The sequence below is a fragment of the Protopterus annectens genome, chromosome 7.part0 (genome assembly GCF_019279795.1).
Source record: "Protopterus annectens isolate FY-2018-M chromosome 7.part0, PAN1.0, whole genome shotgun sequence".
Taxonomy (NCBI): Eukaryota; Metazoa; Chordata; order Ceratodontiformes; family Protopteridae; genus Protopterus; species Protopterus annectens.
In genome coordinates this window covers 1275594224-1275615344 of record NC_056739.1, presented here as the reverse complement: position 1 = coordinate 1275615344, position 21121 = coordinate 1275594224, and the positions used below count along the sequence as shown (strand labels likewise).

The following is a 21121-nucleotide window of genomic DNA, read 5'->3' as shown; positions in this document are numbered from 1 at the left end:
TGGTAGTCATGAAAAAAGACATCGGTTTGTGTTGAGAATCGGTAGTGCGAAGGACTTCCTCGGAAACTGGTGCCTGCTCAGCGGCTCCAGACCCATCCAAGGTAGAGACGACCGCAGGATCCTTAGTCAAAGAAGAGTTTTGCGGCATACCGGACTCCGAAAGGGTCTCAGTAGCAGCCTGCGAATCCACAGAAGCGGGCATCAGTGTCTGCGAAAGTGCCTCACTGAGGACTGGAGAACTGACGACTAGCTTAACGGAAGCGTCATCAGTAGGTTTGGACCTGTGCGGTCTGTCTCTGTCTTTTATCTTTACGTTTTTTCGGAAGATCTGCTGTTGGATGGCTTACTGAAGCCATATCGGAATTCGAGGACTGTAAGTGAAAATATCTAGCTACAATAAGGGCCCGACAATGGACAGTTCTGGCATTGAACAAAGCACAGAAGCAACAAAGGGGGACATTGTGGTCTGGGCCTAAGCAAGTGACGCAGTAAGAATGAAAGTCTCGGTGTGGTATTTGCTTTCCACAGGTGAGACAATTATTAACTTTTTCTGACATCGGTTAGTGCAAGAAAAAAGGATCCCCAATGGGGTACTTAGGTTTAAAAGACTTCAACTTCAATTCGGTAGACGAAACTCAGGTAGCAGCCACCGGCACTCGTGCAAACTGCTTCTGCTTCGGGCTCCATGGCAAGAAAGACTGATGTAATTGTGTCGGCTGCCTTATTTTATACTACTGAGGACCTAATGTCAGTCCTGAAGCAACAACAACCGTAGCAGAAATACTAAGCCTCTGGTATTCGGGCCAGCTGAGGGCTACCCTGGCAGGGATAACCCAAATGTGATGACTGCAACAGTGAAACACGAAGAACATCTAAAGCTATCAGGAAGTCTGATCAGTTGTTTGTTTCCTTTCATCCTAGGTCTTTGGGTTTGGCGGTCTCCAAGCAAACTATTTCTACTTACATTTCAAAGGGTATTTCCTTTTGTTACACTTTTCATGGCAAGAGTCTTCCTTCTTCTGTTAAGGCTCATTCCACTAGAGCTGTGGCTTCTTCTGGTGCCTTTTCAGGGGTTTAGATGCCAATTCCATTCTTGAAGCTGCTACCTGGACTTCTGTGCATACCTTTACCAAACATTACCAGTTGGATGGTATCTCCAGAGCCAGAGGTGGTTTTGTTGCTGCCATACTTCATGGCTTCTTAGAGAGCTCTGCGGCTTCCTCCTCCCAGGTTTCTTCTTGAGCTTTTGCACTCTCCTATTAGTAAAGAATACTGCAACGGTGAATGTAAGGACATAGTACAGTTGTGCAAAATCTTACCATAACGGTAGATGTCCTTGCCTTCACCGCTGCAGTATTCACTCCCTCCCGCCACCCCCCTGTTTTTTTTCCCTTCCTGGCTGTGCAGATTCTCAATGATTTTCCTTGGACTGCTGTTCCTACTTGGGCAATCTGTTTTGAGGATGGTATGCCCGAATGTTACCTTTATGCCATTCCTTACGCAAGGAGTAAGCAGGTGACGTTCTGCGTACCTTAAAGCAGTGGAAATCTTTTGTAAACTGGCTGGAGTGAGGGCTTCACGGCAAGGAATCCCCATTAGCAAAGAATACTGCAGCGGTGAAGGCAAGGACATCTACCGTTATGGTAAGATTTTACACAATGGCACTTTCTCTTCCTCTCTGCAATAAACACAGTGAAAAACAGTTCCAGACCCCTCTCTCTCCTTTTTTTTTTTACAGCAACTGCTGAGCTCCTGATATCAGCAGGACTAATTACCAGTATAAAATTGTCAGGAGTACCAGACTACAAATTTCTCTGTGTCTCTTCAAATTATGTGAGAAGTTTAAAAAAAGTGGGTGGTCTTTCCTTCCTTTGATTTCAATCAAGGAAGTGAAAGTTTTATAAAGTACAGACAGGTTTCTGGTACCTACACAACATTGGGACCATATTGTAGAGAGAAAAACAACCTAAGAGTTGAGTTAAACTGTAGGAGAAGGTGGAGTTTTCCTTTAATCCATCTGCAGTCCAAAGGTGAATAAACCTGAGAACCACTGACAGAACCTTATCTAAATAGCCAAGCTTTGCAAGCCAGGATGCGTGCTACTCTTGGTTGACTCAGGTGAGGAAGACAGTACCCAAAACACATAAAATATAATTTTTCTAAAAAGACTATGTTACTTCAAGTCATTTCTTTGTCTTTTTGAAAAAAATGTTCATACATGGTGTAACATGTATGAAACAAATATGTAAAAGTCACTGCAAAAAAAAGTCATTGAAACTTTGAAGATTCACAAACCTGACAGTATTTCTCACTACTTCCACTCTAACTCAGTGATGTGATCTGACAACACAGACTAGGATGCTGCAATCCTATCAACTACGGTCTCATAGCGCATTAAGCAGTAAAACATGTAGCTTTCCATGACAGCAAGAACACAAGATCATGTCTGCCCTAATGATGGCATTCAGGGTTAGAAAAATTAAAATTAGCAATAAGTAGTTACTGTGATGTACATGTTTGAAATGTACAAATCTTTGTGGCAAGATTAAAACATACACATTTCAGTTTTTGCACATACTGGTACTTTAAGCAATCACCGTGGCTAGTTCTGACTGATATTTTAAACTATTTAGACAAAAAAAATGATCCATTTTCAGGCAAGCAGTTGATCAGTCCACTACTGCATTAATTTAGTGAACACAAAAAATGAAAAGGCTCCATTTTACCTATACAGACAATTACTAGACATGGTGATTGCTTAAAGTACCAGTATGAGCAGAAACTGAAAAAATGAGTATATTTTAATCTTGCCACAAAGGTTTGTACAATCCAAACATGTGAGCATCACAGTACCTACTTATTGCTAATTTTAATTTTTCTACAAAACGTTAGAAGGAGTATACTATTAACAGTAAATTCAGCAAAAGACCAAGAAATGTGATACTTTATGTTCTGCTCTGGGAAGGAGGAGACAAAATATGACCATATTTATCATCATCTACAAAGCCTCAGATGTAAGACCACTAAAGCTACTTTTTACATGTTTACATACCGAATATGTGAATCATGTTGAGTCCTATTAAAATAATTATATTTCTTAAGAATCTCAAGAAAGAGTCTTCCCAAATGCTTTATGAACAGGGCATACTTACATTGAGCTGCTAATCTGCTGGACTTGTTGTGGTGTCAACGCAAATGCAAAACAAGTTTCTTGATACCGTTGGCTATTATCTGAAACTAAAATAAGACATCAAAATAATATTTTCATCTGTGCCAGTTCAAGAGCAAAAATGAAAACAAATGGATAAGTGTTCTGAAAATATCCTTAATACAACAGTTGATCTATGAGATAATTCATTAGTCCATGGCCAGGTTCACCTCCAGTAATCACAGTTCAGCAATTTTTTGGACAGATCTTGCTTTCAGGGATGTTCACCCAACCCCTACTGACACATACCCAATATAACATGTTGGCTACATAAGCAAGCACTTCTACTAAGCCCACCAGTTCACCTCCATACCATTAACAAAAAAATGTATACAACTGAATAACAATGAGAACATGAAAAATTATTAAGTAACATGCACATGCATGTCGACTTACCAGACTTAAGGGGACTTCAACAACCAGTGCTGGCAAAAGAAACACTCATTCAAAGGGCAATGGGGCAAAACACTAGCGAACATTATGGAAGAGTCTCTCCTAGTTCAAAAGCCACAGTATGAACATATCTGTTAAATGTAAACTTGAAAATGCTGGGTGATGGGTCCTTGGTTGGGAAGAATGACAAGAGGTGGCAACTATTGCAAAATGAGCCAAAGGATTGCACAAGCAGAGTTTATAGAGCAAAGCCTTGCGAAATGAGCCAAAGGACTGCACAAGCAGAGTTTATAGAGCGAAGCCTTAAACTTCCCAAACAAAGCTTGACTCCCAGAGTCACAGCTGGAACAATAATGATTGCAGAAAGTGTGTACCTTTAAAAAACAAGTCTGACGGTTGATGTGGAAGGCTAAGGCACTCAGCTGTTAGAGTAGCTTCTTACAGTGTAGAGTTTGATTCCCTTAGCCTTCAACAGCCTACTGTCTGGCCTTGAGCAAATCACTAAACCAGAGTGTGCTTTGGGGCAACTGGAAATCTGACATAGGCTCGTTAATGGTCTCCTGGACTACCACCTATAAACCTAAGTGGTTGCAGCACAGATATTTTTTGAAGCAAGCACTGCAGGCAGCCACTGCCCCAGTACTTTCACCACAGCATTTACAGAGTTATGTACTTACCATAACTTGGAATCTGTGCTATCCAGTGTCATTATTTATCACGGATGGGTCTTGGATCCAACCTTGGATCTAAGCAGACAACTGATGGACAGATCCAAAGCTCAAGCCCCACCCCTTCCCACAATCCCCCGTTGACCTGTAACCCTCAGATCGAGTTTGCTAAACAAAGAAAGGGCAGCACTGTCTGCCCCAGAGACTAAACTACCTCCAAAGAAAAACATCGCTCCAGCTCTACCAGATCCCCAGAAGGAAGGGGGAAGGAGGACAGGAATGTGATGAATAATGACACTGGACAGCACAGATTCCAAGTTATGGTAAGTACATAACTCTTTATCTGATGTTATCCATGTCATTATTCGTCACGGATGTATCAGAATCCCCAGCTATTATGAACCTTGGGTGGCATCAGGGAAGGATATGCTAGAGCACAGAGGAACCAAAGGAAGCCCTATTCCTAGAAACCAAGTCCAACTTATAGTGCAAAACAAAAGTGTGGGGATTAGACCAAGTAGCAGCACAAATCTCATCCAAAGAAAGTTTAGCCAAGAAGGTCAAATACATAGCCACAAACCTAAGGCTTTAACTGGTCTGGATAGCTCCAAATGCCAGCTATCATAAATGTAGGAAATACAGCTAGCAATCCATCTGGAAATAGTTACCTTACAAACTGACAGACCTTTTCTGGTCCAAATAGCTGGTCTGATTTCCAAAATTCTTCAGTCCTCTTAAGATAAAAATGTAGTTGCCTATGGACGTCTAAGCAATGTAATTTATGTAAAGTATATTCCCCTTTATCAGAATAATTAGGGAAGAAAACTAGTAGCTGGATAGATTGGTCGAGGTTAGCTTCTGAAACCACTTTGGGAATGAATGAAGGATTTGTTCTGAGGGATACCCTATCCTTGTGAAAGACCATAAAAGGGGGCTTAATGCTGAGACCCAGCAACTCTCTTGACAGAAGTAATGGCCACTAAAAATGTCGTCTTCCAAGACAGAAACTTAAAATCACAACATGAAACTGGTTCAAAGGGCTTTTGTGTCAAAGACTGCAACACCAGAGTTAAATCCCATGATGGGGAAGGATCTTCGATAGGAGGTCTAAGAAAAAAGACCCCTTTGAAAAAGGCTTTGCATAATTTAGAAGAAAAAGGTAAGACCCTGGTTCAAATGGAAATTAGAGATGGCTGCCAACTGGAGCTTAATCATGGAGAAACTAGTACCTTCCTGAAAGAGAGAAGCCAAGAACAGCAAAATATCAGAAATCAGGGCTGAAAAGGGATCCACATTACGTTGTCTGTCCCAAATAGAAAATCGTTTCTATTTACTGGAATACACCTTCTTCGTAAATGGCTTCCGAGATGCCAAAATAATACTTCTCACCAGAGAGGGGGGAGCTTGGTCTGTGAAAGGATCACTGGAACTGGAGGAACCAAGTGGTTAGACGAAGAGTCTGGAGGTTGGGAAGGGGAAGCCCCCAGAAATGGGAAATAAGATCCAGAACGGGATCCAATATCCAGGGAGGATATTTCAGATGAGACCGAAAAAGGGCGAACCATGCCTGATGAGGCCAAAAGGGGGCAATGAGGACGAGAGGGGTCTTCAGGTGGTGAGCTTTCTACAAGACCTTGGGAATTAGTGGAATAGGGGATAACCATAGAGGAGTCCTGATGGCCAATCATGAACCAGAGCATCCATGGGTGATTCCCCCTTCGAGGGGATCAGGGCAAAGTAGTTGCTGCATTTGTGGTTGACTGGGGAAGCAAAGAGAATGCAGCATGGTTGACCCCAATGGTTGAACATCTGACATGCCACTGGTGGATTCAGGAACCACTCATGGGGACTTAAGACAGACCTGTTGAGTTTGTCAGCCAGGACACTGGAACTGCTGGGAATGTGAGCTACAAGAATAAAGCACCTAGAAGACATCGCCCATTCACACACATTCATGGCCTCTCTGCACAGGTGATAAGACCATGTTCCCCCCTGCTTGCTGATGTACAAGACAACCGCCATGTTATCAGCTTGAATTGCTATAGTCCCGAGAGGGAGGCATTCCTGAAAGGCCTGCAACTTTAAAGGACTGCTCTCATCTCCAGGACGTCTATGTGCAACTTGGTCTCTGTGGGGCCACATGCCTTGAACTGTCCTGCCCTGAAAATGCCCTCCCCCACACCCGAACAGGGAGGCATCCATGGTCACCGTGGCCTTGGGCAGAGGAAGACAAAAGGGTCTGCCTAGAGTTAGGTCCTGAGACTGAAGCCACCAAGCAAGGTGATTTCTGCACACGAGTCATCCTGACGGACATGGACATGGGATGAACCTGAGCGGACCACTGAACTGCCAGGGTCCACTGCAGAACCCACATGTGATCCCTGGTGAGTGCAAATGGCACTAACTGGATGGCAGCTGGCATCGAACCTAGCACTTGAAGAATCAGATGGGCTGCTGGGCACTCTAGAAAAAGCAAGCGAGAAACCTGATCCCGAATAAGTTGAACTCTGCGAAAAGGTAGTGCTGCAGTCTCCGACACAGTGTCCAGTTGAACCCCGACAAACTCAGTTTTGGCATGGAGAAAGATTGGATTTGGACAGGTTGACCATGACACCAAGATCCTGAAAGAGACTGAGGGTATACCTGGTGGCCATCCAGGCACCAAATGACCCAGAAGCCTTGCAGTTGGAGCTGAGCTGCCACCACTGCCATACATTTGGTAAAGACCAGGGGAATTGTGGTGAGTCCAAAGGACGGGGCTTTGAACTGGTAGTGACTGCCCCCTAACCAAAAGTGCAGGTGTCTACTGGAGCGTCTGTCAACCTTAATATAATAGTATGTGTCCTTGAGATCCACTGAGCACATCGAATCATCCGTGTACAAGAGGCAGAATGGACTGAACAGTGACCATCTGGAACTTGGACTTCTGGACTGACAGACTCAGTCTGCTGAGGTCCAAAACTGGACGCAGGTCCCCGTCTTTTTTGGCACCAAAAAGAAGCGACAGTAAGTTCCGGACTCTCATTGCCCTGTTGGGACCTCTTGAATGGCTCTTTTCAGAAGAGGGTCTTGAACATCAAAAAGGGCCAACTCCATTTGGTGGGAAGAAACGTCCAGGAGAGATTTTGAAACCAGGGGGGAGCTGAAAAAAGGGAATGAAGTAACCCCTGGAAATAATCTTTAATACCCACTGATCTGAGGAGATATTTGTCCAGGCTAGTGGGTGAAGGGAGAATCGTCCCCGACTGCCTCCAGGGCAGGACAGTTAAGGCAGCACTTCAGGAGCGCTGAAAAGGCTTCTCCAAGAAAGGTTCCCAGAAGCCCCGATTCTGCATACCCCCTCTGTCTCTGGATCAGTGTCTACCACTGAATCCTCTACCCTGGCTTGCGGATGAGGATTCTTGAGGAGCATCAAGGAAGGAGGACAGAGTCCTGCGGAACCACAATTTCTTACTACCTCTCTGAGCCTTAGAAAAAGATCGTTGGGAGTAGAAAACTTGATTTCCACTACGGACAGAGTCTTACCCTCCTGCTCGCTGCGGGTCAGTATTTCCTCGACTGAAGGTCCCAACAAGGTCGAACCATCAAAGAGAGTGTTATTAAAAGATGCCATGAAGGGGTCCGCAAATCCACAACTGAGAAGCCAGGCATGCCATCTAATGGCAATAACTGTGCCAGTCGCTCAAGAGGTGGCTTCCGCCACTTTAGAGATCAACCTCATCGAAGCATTAACCAGGGAAGTCAGAGTGGACAACTTAGGAGAGACCAGCTTAAGACTCTCCAGAGGAAGCAACTCTGTAAGGAAGGTGGCGAGTTCTGACATCAAATCCCTCTAAAGCCAGGTAAAATGTGCCATGCAGTTGGTTGCTCTCAGTCCAATTGTAGCTGAGGCAAACACTTGCCTTCCAAAATAGTCAATAGCCTGAGACACTCTATTTGGGGGATGGAGCAAGGTGCTCTGCTCCGCTAGCTCCTTCTTAGTAGTGGCAGCCATCATGGTGGCATCAACACAGATGCCCTTACTTCAAAAAGCCTGATTTTTGGGGGAGTAAGGTATTCGTCCGCCTTTTTGGGTACCTGTTCCACTGTGTCTGGCTTCATCCAAGCCCTGCCGACGATGAGCTCCACAAGCTCGTTGATGGGGTGGGGACACCCAAGTAGAAGATGGGCACATCCTGAAGGCCTTCAGAAACATGCATTCCTCCAAAGACAGAGTGGGGGAACACCTACCTTCTCTTTGCTTGAGAATTTCAAGGATGTATACAAAGGACACTTCCTCAGACGGAAGCCTAAGGGACCTGTCTCCCTCCTCAAAATCCGTGTCCTCGGTGAGGAATTCTCTAGGAGAGTCCAGGTGCTTCCTCTTACATGCTGTCTTCCGAGAGGGTTTCTCCATGGTAGGCTCTGGGGAGGACTTGGAAGAGACAGGAACCCCAAGTGGGCAGTGCCCATCTGAAGGCAGTTGCGGGAGGGCTGACCCTGGAAGGATGATGAGGCTGAGAGGGGCTGGGGAGGACCTAGACATGAAGGAGAGGTGACTGCCAAACTGGAGAAGGTCCTCTCTACTGCCCGGAAGGCCAACGGACTGGAAAAGGATCCTCTCTCCTCTCCTGTGGCCACAGCCACCTGGGCAGGGAGAAGGGACCCCGACGCAGCACAGAAGACCCCAAATGATATTAGCCCAGAGCTGTCTAGCGCCAAAGCCCCCAAGGAAAGGGACTGGTCAGAAACTCCAGGCCCAAACCCAAACCCAGGGAGACAAAACTGACCTCTCGGGGCCGAAGCGCAGCATGTTCCGAGGGCAGCAGAACACAGCCCACCAGGGACCTTGACGGTGTTGAGAAAGAAGGAATGCTGGACATCATCGGCCTATGACAAGGAATGCTCTGATTATGGCATTCCAAACCCAGTTGGGTTAGAAGAGGAGAGTGATGTCCCGTGGATGGGGACCGCCCCCTAGGCATCTGAGTTGGGGACAGCAACAAGCCCAATTCAATTTGGGCCTTGAGGAAACTTCTCATCATCCTAGCCATATCTGTGGATAATAAACTTCTGGAGGACCTGGAAGATGGAGAAGAATGACCAGACCTAGCTGGAGCTCCTGCCAATGCCCTATGGTCCTGGGAGGGGGAACGACTCCGAAGCATCGGATCCGATGTCTTAGATCATGAAGGGGAACTGATTCAACAGCACAGTTGGATCCGAAGCTCTGGTAAGGTATGACGCCTTGCCAGATGGATCTGACAAACAGGTCGGATCCAAAGACCTCTGAGGCACCAAGGCCTCAGCTCCAAGAGATTGATCCAAGGCTCTCAGTGCAGAAGTGCCCGGATCTGAAGCCATAGAGGCTGGACTCGTATTCGGAGATCTGCAATAAGTGATCCTAGGTTTTTGCAGACCAAAGGAGACCTCTTGGAGAAGGGGGGTCTCTTCTTAGGATCCTGAGAAGGCTTAGAGGGAGAGAATGAAGCCAGTGTACCCTCCCTGAGCTAACCCTTTTAACAGTAACTTGTTTTCTGCGTTCCATGAGAGCCCTGGGGTTAAATGTGGCACAAATGTTGCATTCAACCTCCAGGTGAGGCTCTCCTAAGCAATAAACACACTCCTTGTGCGAATCAGAATGAAGCATCTTCCGACCGCATGAGGGGTACCTCTTAAAGCCAGATGGCTTGTCAGACATGTTCCAACCAAACACACATGCACACAGAAAAAGCACCACACACAACCCAACTATACCGAACAAGGGGGGGAGAGAAATAAAAAACACTCAAAAAAACTACTTTTTCTTCTTTTTTTTTTTTTTTTTTTTTAAATTAGGTAACTAACAACAGGAGGAGGACCCATGGGGAAAAAAGGGTGGGAAACCCACAGATAAAAATCAGTTAAAAAGGATAGGGAGGGGAGGTAACAGAAAAAGATCCACTACTGCTACATTAAACTACTTCAAAAAGGACTAAAAGTAACCAAAAAGGGAAAGAGCATGCGTCTAGAACCACATCCTCAGCGTTCCCACGGCAAACGAGATCTGGGGGTTACAGGTCTGCAGGGGATTGTGGGAAGGAGAGGAGCTTGAGCTCCTGATCTGTCCATCAGTTGTAGGCTTAGATCCGAGGTCGGATCCAAGACCTGTCAGTGATGAAGGATAACACGGATAGCATCAGATCAATGGAAGGTTACCCATAACAAAAACAATGCAGTTGCCAGTCCACTTGGAAGGTTATCTGCTTGGTAACCACAAGTCCTTTTATTACTGTTGTAAAGTAAATGAACAACTGTAACATCTATGCTACTGCAAGAAAAGATGCAAAGAGCCTACTCTACCATGGTTTCTGCCCCTATAAACAAAAACAGGGAACAGTTCCAAAAAACACATATGGAGGGAAATGTGGATTTAACATAACAGACCCACAAGTCTTTGGTGAAGACCAGAAATCATTCCCTAAACGTACAGGCCTGAAGCAACACAGTAAGATATACAGTGGAGACAACAACCATAACAACTTCAAACATTGCCAAGATAGACATACCTTTTTGGTGGTTAAACATGCTATCAGCCATGATAATCAAGTCTTACACAGGGGTGGGGGTTCTCCAAACCAGGTCAGAGAAGCAGCACTCCTTTAAGACTCTACTTACCTTCTACAGTGTTGGGTCACAATCCTATCATCCACAGGGTCTTGATGTTCAAAGAGACTTGACAAATGGATCTAAGACAATGGAATAATTAAAACCAAAATCATAAAGCTATCACAGATAAATCAAAATCAAGAGGGTAAGAGTCAAGTGGGGATAAGTTGCTCTTCCTAACACAACAAAGTAGTAAAAGTATTACCTGATTTGAAGGGTTACTTCAGAGCTACACAGTTAAGACTTCTATACATAGCACAAGCAGAAAGCTACTATTCAAAGTGGAAAGGGACAATGAGGAAACAGGAGAAGCTGAAATAATAAGGAGATGCTGGGATCTTTGATGGAGATAACTATGGAGAATAACAGCAGCCATGCAGAATATTACATTCATAAAGTAGAAGACGGTATTCTAAGAACTAAGCCAACTCGAAAATGGAGAAAGGAGATTCTGTTGATAGGGATGACTGCAACTAGGAGTACAAAGAACAGACAAGGGGGGGTTGGAATTTACTGGAGAAAAATGGCAAAGAAACCAAGGTACTTGATGCAAGTAATACCAGAGCAAAGGTAACAGAATGGGAAGAGGCCAAGAATACATTTGAAATGCAGCCTAGAGACTGCATTCTCTATCAAGGGTTGATATTAGAGTATAGGCCAAGAGAGAGGAATAAGGGAATCCTAAGTAACAGAACAGCAGTGGTACTGTTTTTAGTTGACTCTACAGCAGAAGCTGCTGTTAAAAAGGGATAATTAGTAGGGCCTATATAATATTGCATAATAGCTATATGAATCAATCACATAATGTTATGAATGATTGGGAAGAGAGACTGGAAAAGCAATTTACAAAGAAACAATGGCAAGATATATGTATGGTTCCCCAATATGCAAAAAAAGTCTAGAAGATTAAAGAGTTTTTGCTTGGAAGTGTCTGCGTAGGTATTTTTATACCCCAAGCAGACTCCAAGAAGTGCAACTGGCCAAATAATATACACCCCTATTATAAACCTGCACATTTTTTTTTCTGGTGACTCTGGTGTTTGTATGTTTTGGGTGCTATTAGCACCAGTGACTGAAATGGCTTACACAAGCATTAGAAGATGGACTCTTCACAATATTACACTTAACCAGGTTGGTCAGCAGGTAGTTCACTTTGCAGCATGTGTGCAAGAAAGCTGACACCTTAATCTATAAATTGTGAATATGAGTAATAAAAAGGATGGATACAGCCAGAACCCCAAGCATTTGTAAGAATGGTCAGTGACAATTTTTAGTGAGCTGACATCTGGGACAGAGAAGCTTACGTTCCTTTAAACATAATAGGCCACTTCAAGGTGCCAAACAGTATTACTTTGGTTTTTCATAGACTCATTTTAATTTCTAGCTGTGCCAGTGACAGGCACACTTATTTTTTCACACATTTATTAAATCATCACATCTTAAACTGATACACGAGTTGAAAATGAAAACAACTTGTAACAAAAGTTTGCATTACTATCAATGCACAGTATACATAAGTTAACAATTTTCACTCATTCCAGCATTGTGTAAACTGCACAGCTCCTGCCTTCCCTTAAATCTCACTCCTCCTCCTGAGCATTGCTTGCCAGATATTATTCCCAAAAATTCCACATATTTCTATGATATCTGCTCCTTCCCTTTTCTAAACATCCCACCTACAATTATTTTTTTACTGTTTAATATTCAACACTTCCATTACTGTAGATTTAGATTTTGAAATTAATTTTCTAGATTTTTTTGCCGATCTTTCACTTAGCATAGCTCTACTCCTTTATCCTTGCCTACACTCTGTTGTCAATCATAGGGAAGGCAGTCTCTAACTTGCAGTCCAAACTCCTGCTTAGAGTCATTCCTATTACTTTTCACTCCCAATTTATCTGCTCTCATTACCTTTGTTTGTTTGCAAATTTCCTCCAGTAAATTCCACCTCCCTCTTGCCTATTTTTGCAGATACCCATACTGGTAAAATCACCTTTCATGATACTTGCACTGGCTTTGTACTTCAATTTCCTTCTGCTACTTTATGAATACAATATTACGCATGATTCTTACTAACCTCCTTAAAGACTTGCATCCAAAATCCTAGTCTTTGTATCTCAAACCACCATTTCACCAACATCCTTTTCCACTTTGATTTATAACCTTCAGCTCAAAATAGCCAAAACTAAGATCCACAAATTTTCAGCCGGAACAAAACCTTTAATGTGAGACTTTAAACCAAGAGTAAAAGGAATTCCACAGAATAATTCCATGATATTCCACAGAATAATATGATAAAGTTAAAGGACAAATTGGGTACCTGCTGAATGAGAACAGAATTACAGCTGAAGAATTAAATTTTTTTGAATGTGAGTTTCCCGGTGATCCCTAATATGTTTAGAATCCCAAAAATACATAAAAACTTAAATGATCCCCTTATGAGACCAATAGTGGACGCTAGGGGGTCCTTAACAAGTGCATGTGCCAAGTTTTTGGGCACAAAATGAAAACACCTTGTGGCAAAAGAAAAACAAATTTGTAGGGATTCCTGGGACTTTATTAACAAAATGAATAAATTAGAGCATGAAACAGAAAATACGTTAGTAACTATTGATATAAAAAAAGTACAGTTTTGTACCTACCATAAATGTAGATGTTCTAGTATTCACCCTGCTGCAGTCATCACACTTGGGTTATCCTGTCGTCAGGCAGTCCCGCAGTCGGCCTGATTTCCAAAGTCTTGGTCCGGCGTCGGATGCTGTCGCTTCTTCCCTGACGTCAGTGCGCCAGGGGTATAAAAGAGGTATCCGACACCATTTTCTTCAGTTTTTCTTGCCCCAGATGTCAGGTGCCCCCCCCCCAATAGGAGGTCACTACATAGTACCAATAATAAAAGTGAAGCACAAACAAAACCATACCTCCAGCTATAAGCAAATACACCACAAAGGTTGTATCAGATATAAAGGCATAGAAAGATTTCAGTTAGATCAGAGGGGATGGAGGGAGGGTAACCTGGACTGCAGCAGGGTGAACACTCGAACATCTACATTTATGGTAGGTACAAAATTGTACTATGTTCATCGTGTTACCCTGCTGCAGTCATCACACTTGGGTTGAATCCCAAAGCTAAGGATGGGAGGTGGAATCAAACAGGGTTAGAGGAGGCTAGCAGGCCCTGCAAAACTGCAGTGGCAAAGCCAGCTCTGGTCTTAGAGTATAGTGGTAAGTGATAGTGTTTGGTGAAGGTGTGTACTGAACTCCAAGTTGCAGCTTGCAGAATATCCTTGGTTGGCACCCCCCTGAGGAAGGCTGTAGATGTAGCTGCTGCCCTGGTGGAGTGGGGCCTTATGCTAGCAGGAACTGGTTTTCCATGATGGGTGTAGCAAAAACGTATGCAATGTCCTATCCATTTTGAAATGGTCTGTTTTGAGATAGCCTTTCCTTGTGATGCTGTAGCATAGGATACAAACAACTGGTCAGATTTTCTGAAAGCCTTAGTTTTATCCAAGAAGTAACGTAGTTGCCTGTGAATGTCCAAGGAGTGCAGGAGTCTTTCTCCTTTGTTCTGTGGATTTGGAAAAAAGGTGGGTAAATGGATGGTTTGATTTAGAGCCACACTGGATACCACCTTTGGCATAAAGGAGGGGTTAGTTCGTAGAGAGACTATGTCTTGATGAAAAATGAGGAAAGGCTCCACTGCCATTAGTGCCTGTATCTCTGAGACTCTTCTGGCTGAAGTAATTGCTAGCAGCAGGGCAGTTTTCCATGATATAAACTTTAAATCAGCTGAGAAACTTGCCTCAAAGTTGGTAGCGTAAGCTTTTCCAGAACAAAGTTGAGGTCCCAAGTTGGCGTGGGTGCTCTCCTGGGAGGCCTTATGTTTTTGGCCCCACTGAGGTACTGCCTTAGAAGTGGATGTGAAAATAAGGGAGGATCCATGTTGTAGTGAGCTGAAATAGCTGAGGCGTGGATTTTAATAGATGAAAAAGAAAGTCCTTTGTGTAACATCTCAGTTAAATATTGTAGAATCTGAGGTATGTCCGGCTCAAGGGGATTTTGGCCTTTAGCTTGGTTCCAGGCGCAAAATCTTTTCCATTTGTCTGAGTAGGTTTTCCTGGTGCTGGGCCTCCTGGCCTCCAGAATGACATCCATAACAGCTTGTGATAGAGGAACAGTTTGTGATAGAGGAGCTGGCTGGTTGTTTAGGTGATTTGCCATGCAGCCAGATTTAAGATCTTGAGCTGGCTGTGTAAAATCTGACTGTCTTGCTGTGTGAGCAGATGAGGAATTTGTGGTAAAATCCATGGTGGGCCGTGGGCCATGTTCCTTAGTAGTGGGTACCAGTGCTGGCGTGGCCAGTCTGGGGCAATGAGTATCATTTGTGGTCTCTCCATTCTGACTTTCAGTAGCACCTTTGTTAGAAGGGGCAGTGGAGGAAAGGTATATACTGTCAACATTTTCCAACTGAATGAGAGTGCGTCCACTTTCCAAGCTTAATGGTGGAATGTCCTTGTGCAAAATTTTGGTAGCTGATAGTTTTGGGGGTTGGCAAACAGGTCTATGTCTGGGCGGCCCCATTTTTGAGTTATCATTGCAAATACTTGTGGATCCAGTTTCCACTCATGGGGATCCAGGATGTTTCTGCTTAGGTCGTCTGCCAATGTGTTCTTTCTTCATGGCAGGAATTGTGCTTGTAAATGAACTTGGTAAGTCAGTGCTGTGTTCCACAAGGTCATTGCTTGCCTGCATAGAGGGTAGGAGTGTGTACCCCCTTGCTTGTTTATGTACCACATTACTGTGGTATTGTCTGTCCTTATTATAAGTTGTCCTGGATGTAAGAGGTCCTTGAAAGCTGTCAGAATATTCTGTACAGCTAGCATTTCTTTTTGATTGATGTGCAGATATCTTTGATCTGTAGTCCATTTGCCTTGAACTGCCATGTGTGCTCCCCAGGTATAGTCTTCTGATGCATCTGTTGTCATAGTCTGCCTGGCTGGGGGTAAGGTGAAAGGCTGACCCTTGCTGAGGTGACATGCCTGTGACCACCATAGAAACTCCTGTTGAAGACAGGGAATGAGAGGTATCATTGTTTCCAAGCTGTGGCTGTGTTGAGCCCATACGCTTTTCAGGTACCATTGTAATTTCCTCATATGCAGCTTTGCAAATGGTATTAGTAGTATGCAAGATGCCATGAATCCCAAGGCCTGCAGAATTTTTCTTGCAGGGAGTTGGGTCTTTGTTGCCATTATTTTGAAGTATTGAGTTAGTTGTAGTTGCATGTCTGGCGTGAGATAAGCCATCTGGGCCGTTGTATTCAAGCTGGCACCCAGGAATGTCATGTTTTGTGAGGGCACTAGTTTTGATTTCTTTTCGTTTACTGTGTACCTTAGGCAACTTAGAAGGTGTTTGACAAACGCCACATGTTGTAAGAGAATGTCCTTGCTTTCTGCTTGGATGAGGCAGTCGTCCAGGTATGGGTATATTTGAATTCCTCTTTGTCTGCAGTATGCAATTACTGGTGCCAGGCATTTTGTGAAGACCCTGGGCGCAGTAGATAAGCCAAAGGGCAGTGTAGAGAATTGGTAATGGGTTGAACCTGCAATGAAACGGAGGTATCTGCTGCAATTTTGTCTGATAGGGACATGCAGGTATGCCTCCTTGAGGTCCAACGTTACTAGCCAAGCCTTCTTGCCCAACATGGGAAGAAGCTGCTGTAGTGTTAGCATCTTGAATTTGGGTACTTGCAAGTAGGTGTTTAGAATTGAAAGATCCAGAATGGGTCTCCATGCATTGTCCTTTCTGGGGACTAGAAAGAGCCTTGAGTAAAATCCTTGGCCTTGCTCCTGTGTAGGCACCAGTTGAATGGCTCTCATGTCCATGAGAGCTGCAATTTGTTTTTGTGCCTCTGCCCATTGATTTTGTGGCAGGTTTGGCATTCCTTTTACCTTGGCAAGGTATGAAAATGGAATCTGTATCCTTGTGAGATAATGTCTAGGACCCATTTGTCCTTTGTGATGATGTGCCAGTTGTCTGCAAAAAATGCTAATTTTCCTCCCAAGGGAGCTGCCAAGAGAGTTTTGCTTGGCAGTTTGAGGGTTAAGTCATTGTGTTTGTCTTCTAGTAATTTGGGGCCTGTCTTCTCCTCCCTTCTGTGTTGAAGTGCCCCATTGGTGAGGTTTGTAAGGAATTTGTGCTTGACCTCTGCCCCTTGGGCGTCTGTATTTACCCCTCTGTGGCCTGTCAGAAGCTGGAAAGGACCAATTTTTTGTTGGCCAACTTCTGCTGAAGCGAGGGGGTTGTACCTGTAAGAAATCCTTGACCGTCTGCATAGACTTTGCCTTATCCTTCATTTTCTTTAAAACCTCTTCTGCTTTGACACCAAATAAGACATCCTGCTGTAAAGGTGCATCTAGTAATTTTGCTTTAACATGATCAGGCAGGGTTTGTTCCTTTAACCAAGCATGCCTACGTATGACAGACCCAGCAACAGCTGCTCTACAGGAAGCTTCCAAGGAATCAAATCCACATTGTAAAGTATGTTTGCCCACCTGTTCAGCTGCATGCAACAGATCCTGCATTTCCTTGAATTCAGACTGTTGAGAGTGTGTGCTCATCTTTTGTTTTAATTGAGACATTGGGAATTGCTGATATTTCAGCATGTGAAATTGACAATTTAATGCTCTCATAGCTAGAGTAGCTGAGGTGTAAACCTTCTTCCCCCACCTATCTAGTGCTCTAGAGTCCCTTTCAGAGGGCACAGGATTTTTAGCAATAGAAGCCTTAGCCCCTTTGGGACCCTGGGAGATTGTTTCTGGGTCAGCAACAGGGCTTTTGTAAAGGAATTTGTGTGAGTCAGGCACTCTATAATATCTGTCTGGTTTGGCTGGAGCAGGAGGCAGAGAATCTGGATTTAGACTAGATTCTAAGTAAACATCATCCACAATGTCTAAAACTGGAGGGATAGCAAGTGGTCTGTTCTGGGGAAGTAAAAGAAACTCTCGGAGCCTTTTCTTTGAGTCGGAGTAGTCCTGACCTTCCCAGTGGAAATGTTCCCTCGTGGTATGTAAGGTTTCCCCAAAGGAATAGTCTCTTCAGGGGGAGATGCTGAGGGAATGGAGTCTTCAGCATCAGAATCGTCATAAGGGGGAAAGGAATAATCCTGTTCCTCAGAGGAGTCTGAGGAAATAGAAACTTGATCAGAGGAGGCATAATCCTCCTCTTGTCTTGGTCTTTTGTCTGGGGGGGGGGGGGTTGGGAGCACCTGATCAGAGTAATCAAATCTTCAGCCATCTTAAGCATCTGTTTCTTAGGCATGGGGCCTTGAACTGGAGACTGATGTACAGTCTTTTTAGGTTTTAAAGGAGTCTTAAGCTTAGCATAAGATTTTATGGTGACAGTAGTCAGTCTAAAGACACCTTCTGTAACCGAAGGTGTTTCCGCAGCACCGGCTTCTCCTTCTGCAATGTTGTCGGTAGGGCCTAAAGAAAATGGCTGCGTCGGCCTAGTACTCTCTGACTGAGAATCCGAAGCGGTCTGGGGTTCCAATTCTGCGTTCGTCAGGGGCTGTGTAGGCGCCTCACTGAAAACCGGAGAACCGGCGACAGGCCCAGCCGAGGCCTCGGAGTCTGGCTTGGATCTAGGCTGCCTGTCCTTATCTTTGCGTTTTTTATGCATGCCGGTAGTCGGTTGCTCCGATGGCATAGTATAATTAAATTTCCTACCGAAGTAGTGTCGAGTGAAATCAAAGCGTCGCTTTATAGTTCGCTTATTGAACCTAGCACAAAACCAACAACCAGTGACGTCGTGGTCTGGGCCTAGGCAAGGTATACAATAAGAATGAAAGTCCTTATGAGGTATTTGCTTCCCACAAGAAATGCAATTGTTAACTTTTTCTGACATCGGACTGAGGCAAGAAAAGTTTCCCCAACGGGGTACTTAGCTTTGAAGACTTCAGACTGAAATTCGATTCGAAAATCTTAGGTGTCGGCCGACCAGCACTTGTGAACTGCTTCTGCTTCGGGCACCGCGCGGCAAGAAAGATTGAAGAAAATGGCGTCGGATGCCTCTTTTATACCCCTGGCGCACTGACGTCAGGGAAGAAGCGACAGCATCTGACGCCGGACCAAGACTTTGGAAATCAGGCAGACTGCGGGACTGCCTGACGACAGGATAACCCAAGTGCGATGACTGCAGCAGGGTAACATGATGAACATCAAGTAATCTCTGTGGTATCCCCGAAGTCTCAAAACAACCCACTAAAATGTAGTGGGTCTAAAAACAAAACAGTGTAAGAAACTTCTCTGTGTGGAAGATTTTCATTCCATATATTTCTAGTTAATCACTGTATATTAATCAGATCAGACAATGGTAGTAGAAGTAGCAAACGTAAACTCGCCAAGTCAAAAAGTAATAATAGAAAATATATAATTCTACAGCATTACTAAGTATTCGAAAGTAATCCAAGCAAGGCAGGCAGTCTGTTTCCAGTCCAAAATCCTTTATTAAGTACACAGACAAGCGATCAAGTAAAACAAAAATAGAGTAATAATTTCCTCACAAGCTTTCTAAATATATATATACTTTTTATCAGGCATGGGAGTGGTTTATTGTGCTGTAAAACAAAGTGTTATTGGTACACGTGTTAAATTCACATCCCTTCACCCATCAGTGTGACATTCGAGCTGGTCCTGCACTACCTAGTAGCTGTCATAATAATATATAGCCCTAATGTACTTTAATGGTACATCTTATTTAACCAAATTATTAAGTAGATTAGTCTGTGATTTTATACAAGGCAATATACTACATGGCTGGAAATATATCAACCTTAGTTCATTTTGCGATCAGACATTACATATAAATATATACATATACATTTTGCATGTAAAAATCAGTTTCTATTTTCATAACCTATTGTTAACAAAGATCGCTTTCGTCCTTCTAGACTTCTTCAGGTCTGTGTACAAGAAGCCTAAAAACCTATATAATTGTATAATTAGTTAGTATTGTTATTACCATCATTTTGAATAAAGTGGAAAAAAGAACCAGAAAAAAAATAATAAAAATAAAAAAATATATATATGTATGATGATGGAAACAAAATGTACACTTAAATTTCAAATTATTTAAAATGGTATTTAAAACCAATTTGTAGAAAAAAAATAAAATAAAATGCAATTAGTCATGTAAACAATGTGGCAATTTTCTAAGTTCCAGTGCACTTTTATATTTGTATATACTATATATATAATATATATATATATATATTTCTCGGAGGTACAGGCCAACACGGAAGGACTGTGGCTGACCAAGTTCGCAGATGACTGCAAACTAGGCGCCATAATCGACTCTCCAGCCGACACAAGCATCCTCCAAAAGGGCCTCATAGAAACAGACAACTGGTGCCAGAGCCATGGCCTCAAGCTAAACGCCAAAATGTGTATAGTCATCCCCTTTGGCAAAAACAAAGTGCCCACAAATTACCACATAGGTGGTAATCCATTAAGTACAGAAGAAGTAATTAGGAACCTGGGGACCCAAGTTGATAGCAATCTCTCATTTGACAACCACGTGGCCAAAGTGGTTAGAAAAACATTTTATATAGCCCACCTAATCATGAAGGGATTCACATCTAGATCAGGGGAGGTCATCGTGCCTCTTTACTCATCCCTCATCAGGCCCATAATTGAGTACAATGCCCCTTTTGGGATGTACCTTACCAGACACCTGCAGCAACTGGAAAGACCCCAAAAGTACCTCACCAAGAGGATCAAAGGGCTCAAACAGATGCCATATGCTGCACGGTTAAAGAAACTCCAGCTCTACTCAGTGGCATACCACCTGCTCAGAGGCGATCTGTGCCTGACGTATAACGCCATGTCCAACCCGGAATTAATGGACATGCTGCACCTCAGAAAATCCAAATCCCATCGAGCTACACGCACGAGAGACTTGAACCTCAGCACTGAAATAAATAGTACATGCTGGAGGGACAGATTCATAACCCAGAGGCTCCCTTCACTCTGGAATAAAATCCCAGTCCAGGTTAGGCAGAGTCCCTCATTGACTCTCTTCAAGAGGAATCTTGATGAGTGGATGGGAGATCATAGGTTTACCCCGGGTATCACTTCTGTGTCACTGTTAGACAGAGGCACAGTATACTAACCTCGAAAAAGGGCATAGCAAAATTAATTTAAAATGTGTGGCGAAAGCCAAACACACTCTG

The 21121-nt window shown here is 43.6% G+C and overlaps 1 protein-coding gene across 2 annotated transcripts in view; it reads right to left on the bottom strand.

Annotated features, from left to right (window-relative positions):
* Positions 1-21121, bottom strand: part of PIAS1 (protein inhibitor of activated STAT 1) — a 1566363-nt gene that overhangs the window by 1298292 nt on the left and 246950 nt on the right. For both annotated transcript variants that reach the window (XM_044077888.1, XM_044077889.1), the window contains exon 3: positions 3153-3237. In XM_044077888.1, coding sequence (XP_043933823.1) covers positions 3153-3237 — 85 coding nt within the window. The remainder of the gene's footprint in view (positions 1-3152; positions 3238-21121) is intronic.